Here is a 23,543-nt window from a genome sequence, read left to right as displayed (position 1 = left end):
AAAGCAGCAGTTTTAAAAGCACTTCAGAGTTCCTTCTATATACAGCAGTTTTCAGGCAACAATAAAAGTGACAAGATATCTCTTGGAGTTTTGTCTTGTGGCAGGTTTTAACTCATCTAAGGTAGCACAGAGGGTTACTATGCCTGCTACAAAGAACGTGTACTATGCAGATCACAGAACAATATCTTATATGCATAGCTCAGTGGGTTACTGCTTTTGTGACAGAGATCCTTTTGTTACTGTGCAGTTCCTAAGATACAATTGTAATCTAGGTTAGAAAGTTGTGTTTTTTTCCCAGTCTTTCATTATCTTAATATGGCTAAAAAGTTTTTTTTTTTTTAGAAATAAATTCTTATTAGTAAAGCCAACCTTAACCACTTTGTTACGTTCTGAATCCTGAGTTTATACATTCCGAGACCAAGCACTCTTACAAAATGCCTACCGGTATGGATGACATGTGAATCCTACACCTTGCAGTCCACTTTGTCTTATGTAACATTTTCTATGCACTGATTTACAAATGTATGACTCATTGTCTCTGTATGTGTGTGTGATGTAAAATGCTCCGAAACCCTACACTGATATGAGAGGCATTATAAAACATATTACATTCATGTGAGAGAGGTGCTATGGAAAGATGAGAGGCACTGCTGGAGGATGATAGGGAGGGAATATTGAAGAGCCCCATTAAAGATTGCCATATCCTGGTGCAGTGCAAGGTCATCATTACTATTCTTTGAAAACTAATGCAATTGAATATATAATGAAAAATGTGTTGTAGAATGCACTATGTTTGCCATTTTCCCCAAATTGCCTTGGAGCAGAACCTCTCCTTGCCCATTTGTAGAGGTCAGGCTCGCTCACTGCACTCACTCGCTATGCAGCGTATGGGGGCTGGTCCGACAAAATGTGCCAGGGCTGTTTTGGATTCCCAGTCCGGCCCTGCATTGAGCCAGTAACCTCACAAATTATGCCAGCTAAAGCAGTGGTGCCAGAGTGTCACAGTAGGATCTCAATGACCCTAGACCATGAGGTCCCTCTTACAGAGCACCCCAATGTCTAGAAGACTTAGAAAGCATGCTTCCCAAATTTCTGTTGGTCGCTGTGCTCCATGTGGCAGAAGAGTGGTCAAACCGAGGCTCCCCTGTTGTCATTTCGTACTATCATAGATTGCTCTGAGCGGATGGGAATTGACATTATGGGTCTTAGGATGTTCCTACCAAGGTACCTGCTTGTTGTGTTTGACGATGGCAAAGGTACCCTGACTGAGTGCCTCTCAGTTGTGTGTTCCCTGGTGACTCCTGTAATGAGTATTTTTACCTGGATTGACTGCAGAAGGATTTTTTTCGGATCAGGGAACCAACTTCAAGAATACCTATCTGAAGGCCAAGTGTGGTAAGTCTGGGGAGAAGGAGGGATGCAGCGGCCCCCAGGTTTCCCCATAATGGAGGGGGGCCCTAGGTCCCCTCTGTAACTGGAGTGCCACTGCGAGACTGTCAACGCCAGTCCAAATACAGATTGGCCATTTCTAGCTACAGCCTGCTGTTCCAGAAAAGAGAATATCCCAGGAGAAAGAAAGATATTTGCAAATTGTATTTTCTGTTGCTGGTGGTGTAGAGAGGACGCCCCAGCTTCAGTGGAGAAAGAGGTTCACAAGAGGTTCAAAGGAGAATGTGAAATGGTAAGGATAAGGGAACATAATGCTTCCGAGAGACGGGTTTTGAAGAAAAGGTGAGAGACAGATGGTGTGTCTATGTGTGAGACAGCGGTGTGTGCGCCTGCGCATGTATGTGAGAGATGGTGAGGGAGATAATGGGAGACGAGACAACTGGGTTCTAAAGGAACAATTTGAGAAAAAGACAGATCTGTGTGCGTATGTGTGTGTGAGAGAGAGAGAGACAGCAAGAGAGTGAGAGAGTGAAGTATAAGAGAAAGCTACGGCTGAGACAACGCTGAACAGAGGAAAATATGTTTGAAAACAGTAAAGTGAGAACAAGACAGCTGTGTGTGCATGCAAGAGAAAAATACAGAGCAAAAGATAAGTGTGTGTGTGAGAGAGAGAGAAAGGCAGAGATGATAAAGAGGTACATGAGAGATATTTTTTAAAGAGGCAGATGAGAAAGAGACAGCACAGAAAGAAATTTAGAGAAAAAAAGGAGTCTGGTGACCCAGATTGAGGGGGAAAAGGGAGATGACATCAATAGGTAAGAGATGGACACAGGAGAGGAAAGGCAGCCGGGGATTGATTAGAAGGCATGTGTTTCACAGGGAGATTTCCCCTGCAGTCGAAACAGATGCAGTATTCATTATAGAGGCACTGATTCCCCCTGTTATTCCCTAACGATTTGTAAATCCCCAATATTTCCCATCATCGTAATTACCAGGACCCTTGGCAACAAAATTATGTAATAGGGAAATAATGGGGATTATGTTGGGCCTAGATTTTAATCAGGCTTTGCCATTCGGTGGGAATGGGGCTCAGGACCGGGAGCATCAATGACATGAAATAAGCCAAGCAGCACTCTATGTGAAGCCAGCAGCTGGGGAGTACAGGCAGCCAGCGTGGGCCAGGTGTAAATTTAAAAAAATCTTTAATGCTGGCCTGTGTATTTAAGTGATCGCTGGTCAGGCCCAATGATGCAGCTGGAAAAGGAGCAAGCGGCCTTTCCCACCACAAAGTCTAGCATAGCACAATCAAGGTAGCCATCTCTAGCATGATATGATGGCCATGTGTTCTGTGACATATGCCATCGAATTTCTTGTGAGGCAAAACAATATGTACATGGTATAATAAAATGAATAATGCACCCTTTTTTGTAGAATAGTTGGCATAACATAACGTCTATTTGTAAAGCGCATGTTCACCCAGGCGCTGAATAACAGATCTCAAATGGATAAAAGACTGAGTGGACTTCCGGAATTTGAACCTGTGACCATGAGATCAAACACAGGCCCCTGCCGTGGAAGTATTAGTCCACTGAGCCACCAGACCTGTGCATATTCCTTAGCGGCTTTGCTGATGTCTTTTTTGGGGGGTTTAAGATGTGCTTAAATATTTTTTAAATGCACTTCAATAACACTGCTTAATTTTGCTGGTAGCCTAAGGACATGCAGGGTATGTTTCTAGGAGCTGGTTTGTCACCCTTCAACTGATGTGGGCTCTACTGCTATGCACATTCGCTTTTGGAGAATTATGATACTTTTCTATCACCTCCCTATCGAGGTGGGACCCAAGCAGATCTCTCAGGTGCCCTCCAATGAAGGATGAAAGAGTCCATTAGCTTTTGAGGTGTCACAAGATACCAGACCCAACTGCCAACAGCCTAATTCTCTCTCAAAGGCTTGGGCACTTGAAGCACCTTGGGGAAACAGCATTGCACTCAGACTCCGGCAGTATTGATGTTTACGGACTCTCCCACCTTGTCTTTTCAGGTATTTAGTATGGAAGTTTTGTTGACACTGATATTCGTGTCTGTCAAGCTGACAAAGCGAGATAAGAAAACTTGCTGAGGACACCATGTCCAAGTGGCATCAAAGAGCACCATATTCCACGTGGAAGCTACAAACACAAGGGCTCATTTGTAGGCCCCTTGGGACAATTTTGTACCACCGTTGCGGCACTTCTTGTGATGCAGCGGCAGCATAAACAATGCACCACGGTGCACCATATTTACAAGGTGACGAAACCAGGCAGATGCGTCACCTTGTAAAGCCCTGCGCCACATTATACCTGCGTCAGGTGCAATGTATGCAGCGTGGGCTTTCAGCGCAAGAAAGCCTCATAAAAGTGGCGGAGTGAAATCTATAAGATTTCACTCTGCCACTTCTAGGACGCCGCTGAGTCAAATCCTTACGCCCGCCTCATAGCAGGCATAAGGGTGATGCAGTGCTATAGTCATAGCCCTCCCCGTGCATTGCTGGAGTTGCGTCATGCTTCCGGCACAACTCTAGCAATGCGTCAGTTTTGCGAAGACGGTTACGTCAGTAATACTGACGTAGCTGTCATTCCTTGCAACATGATGCGTCATACAGTAAATATGATGCATCCATCATGTCGCAAGGAGGGCGCAGTGAAAACTGTTGCACCGCTGTTTTCAGGCAGCAATGCAACAGTTTTCATAAATAAGGCCCACCGTACTTTTGAGGGAGCAGGGTGGGTGCTGGGAGGGAAAATCTCGAGTGCCTATAATTCGCCCACCATCTTTGTTGATATCGTTCAGCTTGTTTCAGAGTCCAATATTATGAGAATATGTGATACTAGCTGAGTTTTGAGCACAAAATAAGAACCCAACATGCAAGTCAGAGATACATGTGGAAGCATTGAAGTGAGTCTCATGCGTGCATGCTGCTGCGCACAAACAGACAGAATATTGGCCATACATTTTGGCTTTATGGTTCATATCCCATCTCTGTGGAGGCTGTTTTTTAAATTATGTATACTGTTAACTCTGGATCACAGATGACCCCTTTCCCATCTCATATTTTCCATTTGGTGATACCAATTACTTGTACTCCTCTGAGTCAGCTAATAAGGGCATTTTATAGGTCCAGTAAGCTGCTGGAAGTTTGGAAAAATGCATGTATTTTGCTGTTATGAAAAAAATAAAAACCTGCACTGAACCCTGTAGTTCCTACCATATTTCCTTTCATGCACTCTGTGCCTCAGTGACTGAGAATTAAGTAAACAAGAAACTATGTCAGTTTACATCTAACAGCTCTTCACCCAGTTCCAGGTAACCTGTCTTCCGCCAGTCTCATAGCACACAGGAAGACCTCATCGCAGTCCAAAATGTGTGGGAGACTGATCTTGAATCTAGGAGGGATAGCAGCCAGCAGCCCTCATTCCCGTTGACCTCTGTGCTGCCTTTGACACTGTTAGCCACTCGGTTCTGATGGACAAGCCTGCGGTTGTTGGAGATCTCAGAGTTGCCCTGGAGTGGTTGCACTCCTTTATGAGAGGAAGGAGTCAAGCAGTTATCACGCCCTCAGGTCCACTAAAAAATGGGTCTCTCTATGAGTACCACAAGAACATACTTTGTGTCCTACACATGCAGTCTATACATGGCTCCGCCCGCAGAGATGATCCAGGATTTACATCTATCCCACAAGTGCTATATGGATGACATTGAAATCATTCTGAGCGTGGCTGGTCAAAGCTTGGATGAGAATCTTTCTTTCTCTCCTCACATTCATAAAGTGTTTGCCACCTACTACTGTTAATTAAAATGTTAAGGAAACTCCTACTGTTCATTACAAAAGATGAGACCCAGCCATATGCAAATCAGTTTTCGTCCTGCTCCAATAGAAACAGTTTAGCTTAAACTGAAAACTCAGGTCTTCTGGGTACCAGAGCTCAAGAAAACCCAAACCGTTTTTGCCCTGATGGGGGCTCGTCAGTCGGATACAAAACCGTCCTTGGGCTGTTTTGGTTCAGGGAGGGCCTGGCTGGGCATTTCTGGCCTGACTGTTACTGGAGCAGGGTCAAGACTGATTTAGATATGGCTGGGAGCAAATGAGGTGGCATGGTGGCCAAAAGAAAGGCGGGTTACAATGCAACCATTCCTTCCATTACCTTTGTATGTTTGATGCAATACACATGAAGATTAGCCCTGTAGTCTGAATCCAGAGTTTGAGGGACTGTGTAATCTGTGGGAAAGCTCTAACCCATATGGACTCATGAAGGCAGGAATTAGGAGATTATGTGGAAGCAAGATGTGGTGGGGGTGCCCACTACTTCAAACCCACATTAAGGGGGAAGAGATGCATCCTTTTATTGTCTAAAGGAAGGTACTAGAGAAAGGTGCTGGATTAAATCTCTCTGTGGGCACACTCACACTTGTCACAGAGGAGAGAGAATGCAATCCAAGATCTTCAAGAGGTGATGGCATTACCACTTTGAAGACAAATGGCCCAGTTCATGCACAAGGCAAAGAGCAACCTCTAAGGCAGCCAGGAACCCATCAAGCTGGTTAGAAGGAGCAACTCATGGAACTCATAAAGCTGTATGCTTTAAAGAAAAAGTTGCAAGTCGCTCTGTTGTTTTAAAGAACATCAATAATGTGTTCTTTGAATGATCATGATTAAAGCTGTTAACAATATTTATTTGAAAGTGGTCTATTGCTTTTATTGTATATTTGTAATTTAAAATATTTGGCATCTTTTAGATTCCAATACTTCGTTGAAAAGTGAGTAAATTTACAATGAGCGAAGATGTATGCCATTATTTAGGCTTTGGCAAGCATGCCATGGGGCTCCTGGTGTGGCGGAAGAACCCAACTCCACCAAGGTTGTGGCACAGTGTTGGACTCATTAAGCCTACTGCATCATGGAGGAAATAATAAACTGAGGCAGGTGTTGAACTGCACAGTTACTCCAGCCCATATGACCCACACCAATAACTTCACCACTCTTCTCCCACCCCCGGCAACTCCTCCAATATCTGCTGACAGCCCCTGTCCCATTTCTAGACAGTTTGTAGGCATTTGAAATGCATTGCCTGGTCAGCTGTAGATTTCCATTACTCTCATGAAACCTTTTCCTGATGTTCTGGGGATTTCCTGAGGGACATTTTATGTATGGATTTCTGACAGCTCATTATGGTCAATAAGGGGGTCTTAGTTACATGGAGGAGGCACCACTGAAACGTTTCTGCAACTATAATCTTAGGTAGGTCTGCCCACATCTTCAGCAGTCCTTCACATGCAGAAATGGTGCTCCTGATGGTAGAGCCGACGGTGCCTTTTCCTGTCCTTTGAACTTGGTAAAGGAACACAGATGTGGGTGGACTGCACATCTGACACTTTTTGGCAAATGTCCCTTATCCCCCAACTTTAAATCAGGCCCTAAAAGTGTAAGTGACTATGGAACTGCGTAGTTTCTTTTCATCCTGTAAATGTATGTGTGAATGGAGCGTACATGTGTGCACCACCATATTTGTGTTACACAAATACTACTGGAATTCCTAACGAAATAACACAATCATCCCTATTAAAGGTTACTAAAATATATTGACCATTATTTATTAATTTTCACTGTCCTAACTGCACCTGCAACAACCGCTGGACTGAGAAATACGATGCATTTATTTATTGTGTATGACACCGTAAAAAGGCAACAAAAAATGACAACCTACATCCTCTAGCGTGTCCCACAGACTCACAAGTGACTCTCATAATCTACACTTTCTTATAGATGCCATAGTAACTGAAGGTGGAGAAAATTTCAGTGTGGGCCAGAGACAGCTCTTCTGCTTGGCAAGGGCATTTGTTCGCAAAAGCAGCATACTTATCATGGATGAAGCTACTGCCTCTATTGACATGGCCACCGTGAGTAAACATTTTGTTTTATTGCACAATGATCTGCTTTTGTTAGTAGTAGGACACCTTATCTCTCAGTTCCGTAAAAATCAGTTTCAAAAACGTATTAAAAATTACAAAAAATACATTTGTACAGTGTAGCAGATGGCATGGTTTGACTACAGCAAAATGTTTAATGAACAAAAGTTAATTTGTAGCTTGAAACCCCTCCACTCAAAAAACAGAACTCGGTTTCCAGGGAATGACAGAACTTGCACCATATTAAACATGTCTAGGCGTCTCTCTTCTAATTCAAGAATTAAGTTAAAAAGACCATTTTTGCCTATAAGGGTTACTGAAACAAAGGCCAGGATGCTTGCATAAACCTGTCCCTCATTACACACTTGCGGCAGCCCCTTGCCACAATTAATCCTGCAATACTGTCTCAATTTGATAAAGTCGTAGATTTCTGGAGATCTCCAGAACGCTCTAGACCCGTCTCGATATAGAAACATTTAACTTATTGCCTGTTTAGACACTTAAGTGATCATTCCCTGACTGACATCACAGGCCAGCATCTGATGAATGCTGGACCATGCTCACAGTCAAATGCTCTTTAACAGTGTTATAACATGTTCTACGCCTGTTTTCAGCATAGTTGTGCTGTGTTGCAGCAATGTAAGACCCTGAGCAACATATATACATAAATAAACTCATAAGGTACTATTTCTAGAGCAACTGCTATGTCTTCTTGTCAAAGACCAGTTTAAGCTGAAGATAATTCGCCTACATTTTTTGCACCTTGACATGCCATGTGCAGCTGGCATGGCACCCCCATACCTCCTACAGTATGTAATGCATTACCATTCGCTTAGATTCTATGATATGCCAACCAACTCACTTTGGTCATCACTGATGATAGCACAAATGATAAAGTGGGAGACCTTTTCCAATCCGAGCATGCGTAATATTGATCAGACTTTCCACTAACATCTGCACCTAAACATCTTTGATAGTACACACAACAGGAGAAGCCTGTTAAGCCTTCCTAAAGCTGGGGCTTAATACAGTAATACACAACAATGCTGCACGTGGTATATGTTTGGAAAACAGTCAGAGTTGAAAAGGCTACCACAATCAAGTAAAATGAATCAAAGAGCTCTTCCAATAATATTCAAATGAAGATAATTCATTATCAAAGGAGCATAAGATCTGTTACAATAATAACTTATAGTAAAGTATTGGCACTCAATGCTCCATTGATCGTACAGTGTAGTAAAATAGCGGCAAAGAACACGTATGTGAGAAACAGAGGCAAAAACTGGCATAAACAAGGTCAATCCTGATAGATCACAGTCATATACAGGTCATAACAAAACATTTATTTTCCCAATAGTCCCTAGAGTTGACAACTTTTTGATTCTCCCAAAAGAAGGGAATCATCCTCATGACCAGAAAGAGGAAGTAGCATTGTTGTTTATTGTTGTACCTAACAATCGATGAGCAGCTTCTGGAAATCTGGAAAGTGGAGAAAATACACCTCTTCCTCGGCCCCCTGAGACAAATGAAGAACACATGTAGCCAAGGCTACCTCGTTCATCAATTTATCCCTTTAGCAAGATTTGAGGTCCAGGTGCAAGGTGATTTGAGACAGTTAAGTTCGTAATGGCACTATATAAAATGCAAACATAAATAGATTGAGCATGAAATTCATGGTAAGTGGTATGAATGCTCTATAGTTTCCCATAAATATAAGTGGTAGGCCTAGATATTATTCAAGAGCTGGTAGTTGTTACCATTATAAAAGAATTTCAAGTTGCATGCAGTGTCGTAATGGGTTATCCCAATTACAATACCGTGTAGGACTACCCATACATTTTTAATGTCATACATTTGTTTGCAATGTATTCCTAAGTGTGAACTTAAAATGAGCATTTTGTGCTTCCTAAATGAATCTGATCATTTGTATTTTGGATTTCATTTTAGGAAAATATTTTGCAGAAGGTGGTTATGACGGCCTTTTCAGATCGAACAGTGGTTACAATAGCAGTAAGTATGACTTTACAGTATTGTAAGAATTCCACCTGGCAGTCTTAATACCAAGGGCCTGATTATCGCATTGAGGAAACTTGTAATATGCTTGGCGGTGCCGCAGTGGCACCTCCAGCATATTGCGGCCTCTGACCACTGCGCACAGTCAAGCATATTATCAGTTTCCTCAGTGCAACTCTTTTCATGGCAGTGAGCCCGCAATGGAAAGGGTTATGTTAAGGAAACTGGTAATATGCTTTGGCAGTCCCACAGCAGTGCCTTTCTAAGGCTCATATTTGAGCCTTAAAAAGGCAGCGCCGTGGGAGCACTGAAGCAGGTTCCTGCATGGCATGAACTGTGTAGTCCATGTTGTGCAGGAGGGGGGCACACCATGTGCCCACCTACATGCACCCACATATTTAAATGTTGCTTCATATTAATTTGCAAATCTATCTATCTATCTATCTATCTATCTATCTATCTATCTATCTATCTATCTATCTATCTATCTATCTATCTATCTATCTATCTATCTATCTATCTATCTATCTATCTATCTATCTATCTATCTATCTATCTATCTATCTATCTATCTATCTATCTGTGGAAAGAATGTGGCCAACCAAAAGGAACAACATAGATCAAGCCACTTTCAAGTCGGCCCTCAACAACTACCACCGCCAGCTCAAAGCTGCGAAAAAAGAAGCACTGGCACATCAGATCAAGACCAGCGCCAACCAAACTGAGGAACTCGTCACCATCGTCAGAGAGTTCACGTGCCCTTCAGCCACTGAAAACTCGATTCCTTCCTCAAAGGAACTCTGTGATGCCCTCGCCAACCACTTACACAACAAGATAGCAACCATCTACAGAAACTCCGATCCCCAGCCCACTGACCTCCTCAACATCTCATCAACCACTGCTGCTGACCACCCACTCGACCACCCACTCCCCACATGAGAACAGCTCAGCACACCAAACGTAAACACTCTAATGAACTCTATCCACTCTGGAGCACCCAACAACCCATGCCTCCACTGACTTTTCAACCTCAGAAGAGACAAGATCAAACCACCAGCTCATCAACATCCTTAAGACCTCCATCACCACATCCACCTTTCCCAATGCCTGGAAACACAAAGCGATCAGACTGCTCCTCAAGAAACCCTCTGCAGACCCCAGCAAGCTGCAGAACTACTGTCCCTTCTCAGTGCTCCAGTTTCCCGCCAAGTACTGAAAAAGGCCGTCCACCTACAACCCCCCGAACACCTGGAGAGAAACAAACTGCTGGACCCTTCTCAATTAGGATTCAGAGCCAATCACAGCACCGATAGAGCACCGATCGCTGGAACAGACAACATCCGCACCCTATTCGAAAGAGGAGAATCAGTCACCCTTATCCTTCTCAATCTCTCCACAGCCTCTGACACCGTCTCCCACCACACACTCATCAATTGACTGCACCACATCTGAATCACAGACAACACACTCAAATGGATGGCTTCCTTTCTCATGGGGATCACCCAGAGAATTTGTCTCCCTCCCTTCACCTCTAAACCCAAGCATACCATCTGCGGCTTCCCTCAAGGCTCATACCTCAGTCCAACCCTCTTCAACATCTACATGACACCACTTGGGGACATTTTAAGAACACACAACATCCACATCTTCTCCTATGCCGACGACACCCAGCTCATCTTCTTGCTCTCAGTGGACACCACCATGATAAAGACCAACCTCCACAACTGAATGAAGAACATCTCACCCTGAATGAAGAACAACTGCCTGAAGCTCAACACAGACACAGACAAATGTACTGATCTTCTGTAGACAACCTCCTTCTGGAATGACTCCTGCTGGCCATCGAAACTCTGACCCACCCCTACTCTGAAAGACCATGCCCGCAACCTCTGCATCATCCTGGACAGCAAACTCTCAGTGAATCGTCAGGTCAACGCTGTCTCCTCAGCCTGATTTCACACTCTCCACATGCTCTGCAAAGTCTTCAAGTGGCTCCCCAACAGCACCAGGAAAACTGTGATGCAGGCCCTCGTCACCAGCCAGCTGAACTACAGCAACACACTCTATGCAGGCCCAACCACAAACTCATGAAGAGACTCCAGATAATCTTGATTGCAGCAGCCAGGCTGACCCTCAATCTGCCAAAGAGGACCAATATCACCCAGCACCTGTAAGGGCTCCACTGGCTCCCGATCCAGAAAAAATGCCAGTTCAAGCTCCTGACCCACACCTACAAAGCCCTCCATGACCAAGGACCGCCTATATGAACCATCGCCTGAATTTCCCCCTAACTCACAGTAATCTATGCTCTGCTCATTTAGCTCTTGCACAGGTGCCATGCTTCCACTTTTGCTATACTAGAGGATGCGGCTTCTCCCTCCAAATCGCCAAGTCCTGGAACACCCTTCCCCCCCACCTCCACACCTCACCCTCTCTCACCCACTTCAGGAAGGGACTCAAGACCTGGCTCTTTGACTAACTCCACAGCACAGCAGCTGAATACCCCTGCAGGTGATAAGCTGTACTTTATAAGTACCATATGATTGATTGATTGATTGATTGAGTGACCTTTTTTGATGATATTCAGTTCCACAGTATTTTTACACTAATATTTTTGTAGTTTACATGCAAAGTATGTATATTCTATATTTCTATAAATTATATTTTTGACTGAATATTCTTGTGTCTCGATATTGTTCTTATTACTCTTTAATATAACCTGCATTGTCATTATCCACATCACAAGTGTTCCTAACATGCTGGGAGTTTTCTCCTACCTTATGGTGGACAACTTATAGGTGTTCTTTTAAAGATCGCCATGAGTTACACGAGGGTCAAGGAGCATGTACTACAGAAAATGTTTGCAGATCTGCCCATAGGGGATACACAGCTTTCTTCTGTCTTCAGTGACGCCCAGTTAAGCTGCTATGCCAGCTGATGTATGTGCATAAATAATACTCTGAAAGCAAGAGCACTGAAAAGGTGTTCCATACATCAATCATGCATGCATTTTTCGGCCCATACTTTTCGTGGGCTCTCTGCTATCTGGTTACAGCACCTTTACTGAGTCTCCTGTAATCCATTAACTGAGACCCTTAGTTACTTTGTAGGCCTTTGTGTCCACCTGTTGTGGTGTATTTGCAGCACACTTCTAACGGAAAAGTAAATAGTTGCCATATTGCCTTCCGATTGCAATGATAGAGATGTTTTAAGGTGTGGGAAAAGGGGTGCTTGACCAGGGCCCCCACTTTTTAAGGCCCCCCCCTTGTTAAAGGTTTGTAACAGTCCCAGACTGTATAGAGTTTTCAAATAATCAGTTTGTTCACTTACTTTCTTTGCTTTAGCCGGCACAGACCGATTCTAGTTAGATTCAGCAAGCATTTAGCCCCAATTAAACTGCACAGGTCTTTGCATTAGTATGGCAAGAATGTAATGGGCCCTAGTGCAAGTAAAGAAAATGGCCCCTTTAACTGCTATTGTGGTAGTAAAATACAGCATTCATCAGGAATCACTGCCCCCCTGGGGCTCTAGACCCCAGTGAACTGCACTTGCTGCACCATTAGTTGCTACGTCCCTGGGCCTTTGTCTTCATGCAGCATACACCATCTAATGTGCAGTGGAAATTGGCATTTTGTGATCCTTTTTAACTGCATCGACCTTTAAGAGCTGCTGCCAAACTGTGATTTCAGTCTAGTGCTAACTGACTCTAAATACCAGTCCCACGTAGCTCAGGCAGTGCAACAAACAAAATCACCGCTCTATGCCCAAATGGTGCTGACACACTAGCTACACCACACATTGTTGGTAGAAGACTTGCTCAGATCACTAGTATGTCTGCTTTTCTGGTGCAATCCAGCTGGAGACCACTTCATCAAGTAGGGCCTGAGTGCAGGCCAACTATCAATGTGCAGTGAGGAGCAACATTATATGCTCCCTCTATTGCTGCAATGTCCATCTAGTGGACCTGCTGAGTCTATGCGATCACAGTATAGAGTTCATGTTCCTCATAGAGCCAAGACAGGAGTGCAGTTAACATACCAAAACCTCTGTATGGACAGGCCCAAAAGTCAGGCAAGAGTCCACATGCAGCTACCTTGTTCACTCATCTGGTGTTTCGGCTTCTCTGTTGCCAGCCAGACAGAGAGACTGTTTGTTCCAAGGTTGGTCCCAAATGGAGCCAAGCCAAGGAAGAGGGTTGCCAATGATCCGATCAAAGTTGCTGAGTGCACGAATGAACTGAAAATGAATAATTAATTCAGACTTGTTCTGTGCAGGGAGTCCCAAATTATATTTGGCCCTGAGCCCCTAAAATCCTTTAAGTGTCCCTGTGCACATGGATACAAACTGAATTAGCCTGTGACTTATACTGAACAGTAAGAGTCAGGGTTCAACTGAAAATAAACTCTTCACCAATTAGTATTGTTGTGGGTACTTCACTAAAGGAAAGGCTCGATGGCCTTTTTTGCCATTGCTTTCTATAAACCTAAATAAATGGGACAGATAGCTGAACACACTGCAATGCACAACCTAGAAGAATATCTGCTTGCATCCATGTCTATATGGTTAAAGAACCTAAGTGCTTGGGAAGTGACATCAAGGCATTATATAAACATTTAAAACACAGAGATTAAAATTGTAGCCCCGACTTTGTTTGTGCCATAAATAAATAAGAAGTAGCACAATTTAGTGGTGCACATATGTTGCACTCCTTATGATTATGAAGGGATGTACAGTTTGTCTTTTGAGTTCTCCATTTCAAGTTTGTTTCACAAATGGGGCTTTGGCCCACTGCCCGCGACTTACGAGGTCTCCCTACCTATAGCTCTGCTACCTGAAGTCTGAGCATGTATTATTTTTCTAACCTGAGAGTTCACTCTGTTGTCAGAGGTCTGAGCCTGTAAGGTCATCAGTGGAATAACTTTACTTTCATACACTTGAGCCTACAGATTACCTGTCACTTGAAGGATAGCTTTGGGGTTCTAGGCTTGCTATCATTAGGTCTGTATAAGGACAATTTTGCTGTCAGACACGTCAGAACCTATAACCTGAATGACAGCTCAGCTGTCATGGGCCTGAGCCTGTAACTTCTGTGTACTGTGTGGAATATATTTTCTGACAGATGCATGAGCCTGTGAGAGCAATTAATCCTGATGTATACCTCTGCGATCAGAGGCCAGTTCTCTGTAACCTAAGTGCCAGTTCATAGGTTTTCATAGGCCTAAACATTGAAGCAGGGGTCTCCAACCTTTTCTGTAGTGAGAAGTACTTCTGCTCATGGAAAGTCTGCCAGAGATACTGGCAAATTTTATAACTGTAAAATAGTGATAACATGTGTTAACATTACACTTTGGCCTCTGTAAGCAGCAGTATCAGTAGTGACCGCCCAAATATTCCAGACGAGAATACCAATAGGAAACGCCTCCACCTGAATAATGAAGTAATATTCAAATCTTGACATGCCCTCTGGTACCAAGGAAATAGCCACAGTAATAAGTACCCCAACTTAGTTGAAAGTATCATTTAACTTTCAAATTTAAACTTGTTTTGAATTGCAATATTTTGTCTTCCTCAGCACATCAGTTTCTGAAAATACACATATTCTTTCTATCAAATACCACTTTCTATTTTGGGCAAACAAATTCAATTTCCCAGAAGAAAACTATTTATTGAAAAAACATATTTTTGCCTTTAAGATATCAGTTAAAATTTTTCGTAAATACACGTTGCTCACACATCAGCTCGTCATTTTATTTTTGCCTACTCACATGTACCAATTGCTTCAAATGGCCATGGTTGCTCACAAGAGCACTGAGGTTGTCTGTATTATGCCAATAATGCCCACCATTATACCATGGTCACCACTGTGCCAAGGCTGAACACCATAAGGGCCAGGGTGGCCACCACATAGCCATGGCCATGATTATGCAGGGGTTGGCACCCTTATGCCAAAGAGTGCTAAAAGTAGGCCAGTCATGCTCTCAATACTTCATTGATGGCGGTCTGTATGCCACAACTAGACCAAGAATGCCCAAAATAGTCAAGGGTTATCATTATTATGCCATTAGAACTATTATGCCATAACTGACACAATTCTACCAGATATAAACCATTATGATGTGGGTTACTGTTGAGAAGTCGAGACGCCAGGTAAGTGGAGAGAGATCTTTATTCCATCATACATCACCAACAGGTTCCAGTCAGTTGAAGGCAGCTGTGGAATGTTGGTAACACAATAGCTGTACCAAGAGGGGCAGAGAAAGGGGGGTGGAAGAAAGAGGAAGAAACCAAGAGAATATAACACACCTCCCAAGGCAGGAAGGGAAAAAAGGCAACAGAGCGAGAGAGGAAAGGGAGAAAAACCAGAGGGGAGGTAGTGTAGGAAAAACTAGAGCAGGGAGCAAGAGTGAAAACACAATGCAATCAACCAACTTTAAAGCCTTTGTGCCAAACTGGGCAACCAGAACTTCTTGATGACCTGCAAGGAGAATTAGAGCTTGTAGGCAGGATATCAGTTTCCGCTAGACCAATTTGGGGATGTTTATATCTTACCACTCTGTCCATTCCCCACGTTTGTCCATTTCCCAAGTGGACTACATTTCTTCCTACTCTTGCTATCTTGAGGGGTTCAGAAAACCTTGAGTGGTCCTTCCTTCTAGCTTTAGGAAGGATGATGCTTACCCATTCACCTGAGTTATACAAGTGTGTCTAAATATGTTTAGTGTAGTCATATCTCGCCTTCTATTTCTCTTGTTGTGTTTCAATTTTCCTGGCAATTTCTGATCTGTCAACCACACATAGGCTGTCTTTGCATAACCATCCAGCAGTGAGGTTGGTTTTGGGTTTCCTCCCCTTTAAGGAAATAACACCCCTGTGATGGTATTAGGTGCGGTTCTGTATGCCCATATCATTTCTTCCAAGGCTGATTTTGCTGATATTATGGTGATTTCTGCTCTCTGAAGACACTCTTTGATGACTCTATTCATGCGTTCAACTAGTCCATTTGTTCTGGGGCAGTATAACACAGTTTTCATATGAGAAATACCTAGGTCTGAAAGAAAGTCCCTCATAGAGTCAGATGTGAATTGGACCCCATTGTCTGTTACTATAGTATCTGGTATGCCCTCTTCATAAAGAGTGCCCTTCTGGAACTGAATGGGAGTCTTGGTGTCAATTTGGTTCACACATTTTGTAATCACCCATCTTGAGGGGTAGTCTATAAGAACTATGATAAAGCGCTCATTCAGATGTTTGAGATTTAACGGGCCAATAATGTCTAAAGCTAGTTTCGACCTTGGTCGAATAGGGACTTGAACAGGAGACAAAGGTGGTTTCCTTACTGATAACGTTTTGTCACTTTTGGCACACTCAATGCAGTTTTTGACTTGTTCTTCTACCATGGCATCCATTCCTGGCCACCAGTACTCTTCGCGTACCTTGTTTTTCGTTAGACTCCGGCCTAGGTGTCCCTTGTGTGCAAGGCATACAATTTTATCTCTGACTCCTATGGGAGGCACTACCTTTTCCCCATGGTAGATAGCATCATTGATTATGCAAAGTTCAAGTCTTACCTCCAAATATTTCTTGAGGGGTTCAGGTAGGGCACACTTGTTGTCAGGCCATCCATTTTTGATGTATTTCTTTAAGGGAGCTATGGTTTCAACAAGTACATTGCAGTCCTCCCAATCCTTCTTATCTAATACTGCTATTTCTAAAACTACATCCTCACCTTCCTCCTCTTGTGTGTTTGTCTTTGCATTAAGAGGAGTGCAAGACAGGAAATCAACTACTACGTTGTTTTTCCCAGGTACGTATTCGACTTTAAAATTGAAACCTCCCAGCCCCAAAGTCCATTTTGCTATCCTGGTTGTGGTTCTGGTGGAACCCTTGGTTGTGAATACGTAGGTGAGGGGTCTGTGGTCAGTCTTGACTGTCAAGGGTATACCCCACATGTTTTTAAAAAAATGATTGATGGCCCAGAAACACTCCAGAGCCTCCTTTTCTATTACGGAGTAATTTAGTTCAGCACCCTTTAGCGACCTTGAAGCAAACGCAACAACTTGCTCTGTGTCTCCAACCCTCTGGGTGAGGCTAGTTCCTAACCCTTTATTGCTGGCATCGGTGGACAGGTAGGTAGTTTTTCTAGGGTCAAATCTGCCAAAGAAAGGCACATGAGTGATGCACGTCTTTATTTCTGTGAAAGCAGTTTGGCAGTCACCGTTCCATATGAAGGGTTCCTTAGCTCTGAGAAGATTGCGTAAGGGTTCTACTCTGCTGGCATAGTTTTGTATGAATTTAGAGTAGTATTCAGATAGCCGTAAAAAGGATTTCAGCTCTTCTACATTGGTGGGAGCAACAGCATTAAGAATGGCATCAATCAGATTCATTTTGGGTTTAGTGCCATCACGGGAAATGGTATGACCCAAGTACTCTACAGAGTTTACTCCAATTTGACACTTTTCTTTCTTCAGGGTTTGGCCTGCTTTACTCAACTTGTGCAGGGTATTTCTCAGCATGTCGTCATGTTCTTTGATGTTCTTACCATGTATGAGGATGTCATCTTGGAAACACAAGACGCCTGGAACATCCTTCAGCACATGCTGCATGATTCTTTGGAAGGCAGCTGCCACTGAGGCTAATCTGAACGGTATACGGAGATACCGGAATGCCCCTAGGGGAGTGATGAAGGAGGTGAGGTGGCGACATTCTGGATGCAGTTTTACCTGGTGGTACGACGAGGATAAGTCAAGGACACTAAAGGAACTGGCATCCTTGATGAGCGTTAAGACCTCATGTATCCTCGGTAGTGGATGTCTGTCCACCCAGATGTTCTTGTTTAAATCTCTTAGGTCTATGCAAAGTCTGACATCCTTACTAGCAGCCTTGGACGTAATGACTATGGGAGCTAACCATTGTGAGCTCTCAGTGGGTTCTATGACACCCAGCTTCAATAGACGGTCTAATTCTTTTTGTAGGGGGGCTCGCATTATGCCTCACTTTATGGGCAACGGCTTTAGCCTTGTCTTTCAGTTTTATGTGGTGTTGGAAATCTTTTAGAAGGACTAATTTGTTAGTAAAAACTTCTGGGAATTCCTCACAGATGTCTTGTCCACAAACTGAGCGATCATTCAACAGTACCTGGTCTGGGCTATTAGGGTCTAGTTTCATGCCCAATTCCTTCTGGTGCTTCCACCCTAACAAGTTGGACCCTTTTTCCGCAACATATACCTTACCCACTGTGCTCCTACCCTTGTACTCAAACAACATAGTGGTCATGCCTAGAAGAGGTATGGGTTCTCCACCATATCCCCCTGGTTTGATATCCGCAGCTTTAAGAGTATTGAGTTTGTTGGGGAACATTGCATCAAAAGTCTTGCCCTCCAGTAGAGTGTATGGTGAACACGAGTCAGCATAGACTTTGACCGGCTTGTTGTCCAGAGTGATGCTACATTCTGGAAATTTGACATTCTCCTCATTGTTTTCTACTTGGAAAAACAGTTTTGTCTCTACTGGTATCGATACTGATTCTATCATGGATACAGATTTACCATGTAATCATGGCACACCCTGGCCAAATGTCTCTTCCTTCCACATTTATGGCACGTTACATTCTTGGCAGGACAGGACGGGTTATTTGCCAGATGTGCTGGATTGCCACACCTATAGCATTACGTTTTTTTTTTTTTTTTTTTTTTTTTAAACCTTTATTTACACATCGAATATTCACAGTCATGGGCCTACAACCGCCTGGGCCGGCCGCTAACGTAGAGAAAAGGGAGGAAAACAATAATACAGCAATCATAAGAGCCGGAGCGAGCCGCACGCATAACGGCTGCAGCCGCCCACAACTGAACACAGCACTACAGAAAGGTTTCTTATTAACTATTTTATAAATAAAAACAACAAAAAGAAACTTATACCAGGCAAAAGAACTCCATTAACAGGGACTTGCTCTCTCATGAGCGGGGGACAACAGCGACAACGCAGCCAATTACACAGTTATTCGCGTGAAAAAGGGCAGGGGGGGGCAGGGAGAGGATCAGTCATCAATCCTGCAAAGCGACCAGGAACATCAAAGTCAAGGGGACATCGTTACGTCCGGTGCGACCACCAAGGGGGGGGCGCAGATATCCCCCCGATAGGAATTCCAGGGACCCCACATCTTACTCCATGTCTTAGGTTTGCCTCTGGCCACGTAAACCGTCTTCTCTCGGAACATGCACCAGTCCATATTTTCTTTCCATTTCGTAACTGTGGGGGGCCTACCGGACCCCCAGAGCGGCGCAATGTCCCTTTTAGCGATCATGTTGCCCAAAGTCACCCAGCGTTCTTGTGCCACATCGCAGTCAGTCGGTTCCCACACATTCAACACACATTGCCGAGCCTCAGGGAGCAGCGCCACACCCGTAACCTCCTCCATCACTGCATGTACACCAGTCCAGAAACGTATCACCTTCGGAAACTCCCACAGAATATGAAGAAAAGTACCAAGCAAGCCACAACCACGCCGACATAAACCATCACTTGTGTAACCCATGTGAAGCAAGCGGGGACCGGTGACATAGACCCTATGTAGTATCTTCAACTGCACAAAACGAAGGCGAGCCGGTATAGCAACCTCCCTCGGTGAGGCTACGGCCGCTACCCAGTCCTCATCATCCAACTCTAGGCCATCAGCGACCCAGACCTCTCGCAAATGTGTGAGAAGGTCCGCTCGAGTATTGATCAGTTTTTTGTAGATCAGGGAAATAGTACTATCTGGCAGGTAACCATCAAGCAAACGATCTTCCAACGGGGAGGCTTCAGGGATATCTGCAGGATTCGGGAAAGCGGAAAGTAGCGCATGGCGCATCTGCGCATAGCGAAAGAACTCCCTATCGCTCAGCTTATATTCCATCTGAAGAGCTTCAAACGATTTAAAAGCGCCCTTCGTCCAGAGATCGCCCACACGACTAATTCCGATCAAATCCCACTTCTCAAAGCCTTTCGTACGCCATAAACCTCCCAACGCATCCGACGCATACAGTGGAGTCGCACGAGACAGATGGCCCGTCCATCCCGTAGCAGCGGTGGCGCAGTGCCAGGCGCGCACCGCATTTTTCGTAGGACCTGTCAATTTAGTACTTCCCTTCGTAGAATAAAGCGCCCTATTGAAATCTCTGCCCGGCAACAGTAGCTTATCCATCTCGTACGCGGGGTTCACCGCCGGGCCATATGTCCCATGATTCACCGCCACCAACTGGGACGCCCAATAATATCTTCTAATATCAGGGAGAGCTATGCCACCGTCATACCACGGTAGGGTCAATTTAGCGAGAGCAATGCGCGGTCTCCCATCCCAAACTAGTTGCCTCTGTAAGCTCTCTACCTCACTGAAATATCGGGCGGGCACCACGTCCAGCGTATTCTGCAATGCATACAAAAAGCGTGGAAGAGACATCATTTTGAATAAGGCTGCCCGGCCAAGCGGCGATAGCGGGAGCCTACGCCAACGAGCAACATCGGCCCGCAGCCGCTGAAGCGGGGGCAACAGATTCAGAGCATAACGGACCGCCGGATCGAGGGACACGTGGATACCTAGATATTTAAATCCAGAATGTGAAATCTGAATCGAACAGCCACGAGGGAGAAGAGGGGGGTCGCCAACCAGCACATAAATACAGGATTTCACCCAATTAATCACAAGCCCTGAATTGCGACCAAAGGAGTTCAATACATCAAATAAGCATTTAGTTTTAAAACTTGCGCCCGGTTGAGTCTTTTTTCTGGGATCCTTATCTAGTTTAGACTCTTGTTAAGAAATGGCATTAACTTCATTGCAAGAATTCGCATTTACCCTCATTTCTTTTATGCACTCTGCGGTGTGTTTGACACTCAATGCGATTTCAATGGCTTGTTTCAGATCAGGGTTACCTGCCAGCAGCTTCTCTTGTATCTCTTGGTTGTTAGTGCATCTAACTAACTGGGCTCTGATGAGCGATTCAGTTAACCCTTCTAACTCACAAGTGTTGGATAAACCCTTAAGTGCAGCAATGTAGGGCTTAATCTTCTCAATTTTGCCTTGCACCCAGGAAAAAAATGTGTGCCTTTCTAGTACGACGTTTATGGCTTGCCGAAAATGTTTTTCTAACTTGCTTACTGTTGCTAGGTAAACATTGAAATCTCCTTCCCCTTCCTCTACTTCTTGTTCAGAGTCTTTTAGGTTATTAAATGTTTTGCAGCCTTAGATTTCCAAATTATGTAGCAGAATGTGCTGTTTACTGAAGTTAGAGAATTTGTCTCCACCAATGGCAATGAGGTACGACTCAAACATTTCCTTCCATTCTTTCCAAGGACTTCGTTCAGGAAAGGAGGGGGTAATGCCATATTGAGAGCAGCCAAAGTGCAGATTGGGTGTAAGGATATGTCAGGAATGAGGGAGGCGGGGGGAGGAGTCTAGCGCTTGACCAAGATGGCCGCGTGAGCTCTGAGCTCCCGAGACCCTCGCGCCCTCCGTCGACTATCCTGTCTCTAATCCTGTCTGTATGCATTGCATCGTGTAGATGACCTGCCAGGGAGGCGATTGATGCTACCCGCGGTCGGATCGCCCACCGGGAACCGGAGTTATGCATGGCGGAAGACTGCGGCCTATCTCCGAGGAATGCCAGGGGCTAGAGTTGGCAGGTCGCCCGACTTCTAGTTGAATAACAACGGCCAGGCGAGGTGTGAACTGTCGGATGGAGGTCCCCGTCCTTTCACTTTCGCTTTCTCTCCCTTTGTCTGCCCTGCCCCTGGAGAGCTCTTGGGGGCTTCATTATCCCTTGGACGCTCCACATGTTACTCTGGCGGCCCATTTCAGAACTGATCACTCCTGATTCCTCTCGTTGAGGGAGGGCCGTCTTATCTGAACCGACCTGCTTGGTACCAACCATGTCGGGCAAAGCAGAGGTGGATCGGCTGAAGCCTAAATCTACCAGGCGGGGTGCCTATACTCAGGTCAATAATATGGACCGCTATGCTCTGCAGAAGGGATCACCGAGTGGGTCGAGCCAGTCGCCAGATACCCAGAAGGAGGCCTCGCCCTTGGCCCCGGAGCTCTCGCTGCAGGATGTCATGGGCGCGCTTGAAGGGATGCAGACTTCGATTGGGAGGCAGTTTGATGCCCTGGCGCATAAGGTGGATGCCATCTTGGTGGATGTCAACCTGATCCGTGCGGACTTGGGCAAAACGAATGAACGGGTTAAAACCCTGGACCTCAAGACCACGGGCCTCGCCGATGATGTCGCGGAACTGCAGACCGAGGTTCGTAAGCTGAGGACCGAGAGTGATCTCGCCGCCCGCAGGCTGGAGGACTTTGAGAGCCGGGCCAGGCGCAACAACGTGCGCGTTATCGGGGTCCCGGAGTCCTCGGATGAGGCTTCGGTTGACCTGCTCGTCGAGGACTTGGTGCTTAACCATCTGCAGCCTAAGGGTCTTGGGAAGTTCTTTGCGGTTGAAAGGGCCCATAGAGTGCCGGGAGGGAGGCCCAAGGTGGGAGCCCCACCGAGGCCGTTTGTCGCCCGGCTCTTTCATTTTCGAGATCGGGAAGCTATCCTGCAAGCATCGAGGGTGACGGGCCCGGTCCCCTTCCAGAACGCGTCGGTGAATTTCTATCCGGACTTCACCCAGCAGGTGCAGAGGCAGAGACAGGGCTTTCTGGGGGTGAAGAGGCGACTTCGGGAGAGGGATCTGAAGTATGCCATGCTCTTCCCTGCCAGACTACGTGTGGTGTACGAAGATCGGACATTCTTCTTTGAGTCTCCTGTTATGGCCGATGAATGGCTGGACGCTTTGCCTCGGCGGCGGACGGGAGAGGATACTGTCGCGGATGGGGACAGTGGCCGGGATGGGCAAGGCTGATTTCTCGGAGCCGGTCTGATTCGATTTGACTTTATTTGATGACTTGATTAGAGTGCAGTAAATGCGGAGGGTTGCGGGAGGACGAGGGGAGCTCTTTCCTCCCTTAGGGTGCTTTTTGTAGATGTTGGGTTTTCTAGGGCGACAGGCACACTGCAAGTTGGGGGGGCTTTGTAAGCTGCAGCAGGGGTGCAGGGTGGGGGGGATGGTTGGGATTTTGGGGTTGTTGTTGGGGGGTCTGTTTCTGCAAGGCGTAGTGATCATCTTCGGTATTGTCCCATGGTGGCTCTTCGGAGGGGGGTGGGCCTCTTTGTGTTTGGGGAT

General features: G+C 45.1%; 1 protein-coding gene across 5 annotated transcripts in view; it reads left to right on the top strand.

Annotated features, from left to right (window-relative positions):
- The window catches only part of ABCC9 (ATP binding cassette subfamily C member 9), a 947,014-nt gene that overhangs the window by 868,771 nt on the left and 54,700 nt on the right, over nt 1-23,543 (top strand). For all 5 annotated transcript variants that reach the window (XM_085652729.1, XM_085652730.1, XM_085652727.1 and 2 more), the window contains 2 exons: nt 7,192-7,325; nt 9,282-9,344. In XM_085652729.1, the coding sequence (XP_085508855.1) occupies nt 7,192-7,325; nt 9,282-9,344 (197 nt within the window). The remainder of the gene's footprint in view (nt 1-7,191; nt 7,326-9,281; nt 9,345-23,543) is intronic.

This window comes from Triturus cristatus, chromosome 4_1 (genome assembly GCF_964204655.1).
Source record: "Triturus cristatus chromosome 4_1, aTriCri1.1, whole genome shotgun sequence".
NCBI classification, from domain to species: domain Eukaryota; kingdom Metazoa; phylum Chordata; class Amphibia; order Caudata; family Salamandridae; genus Triturus; species Triturus cristatus.
The sequence above is the reverse complement of the archived record's forward strand: the minus strand, read 5'-3'. Positions and strand labels throughout refer to the sequence as shown.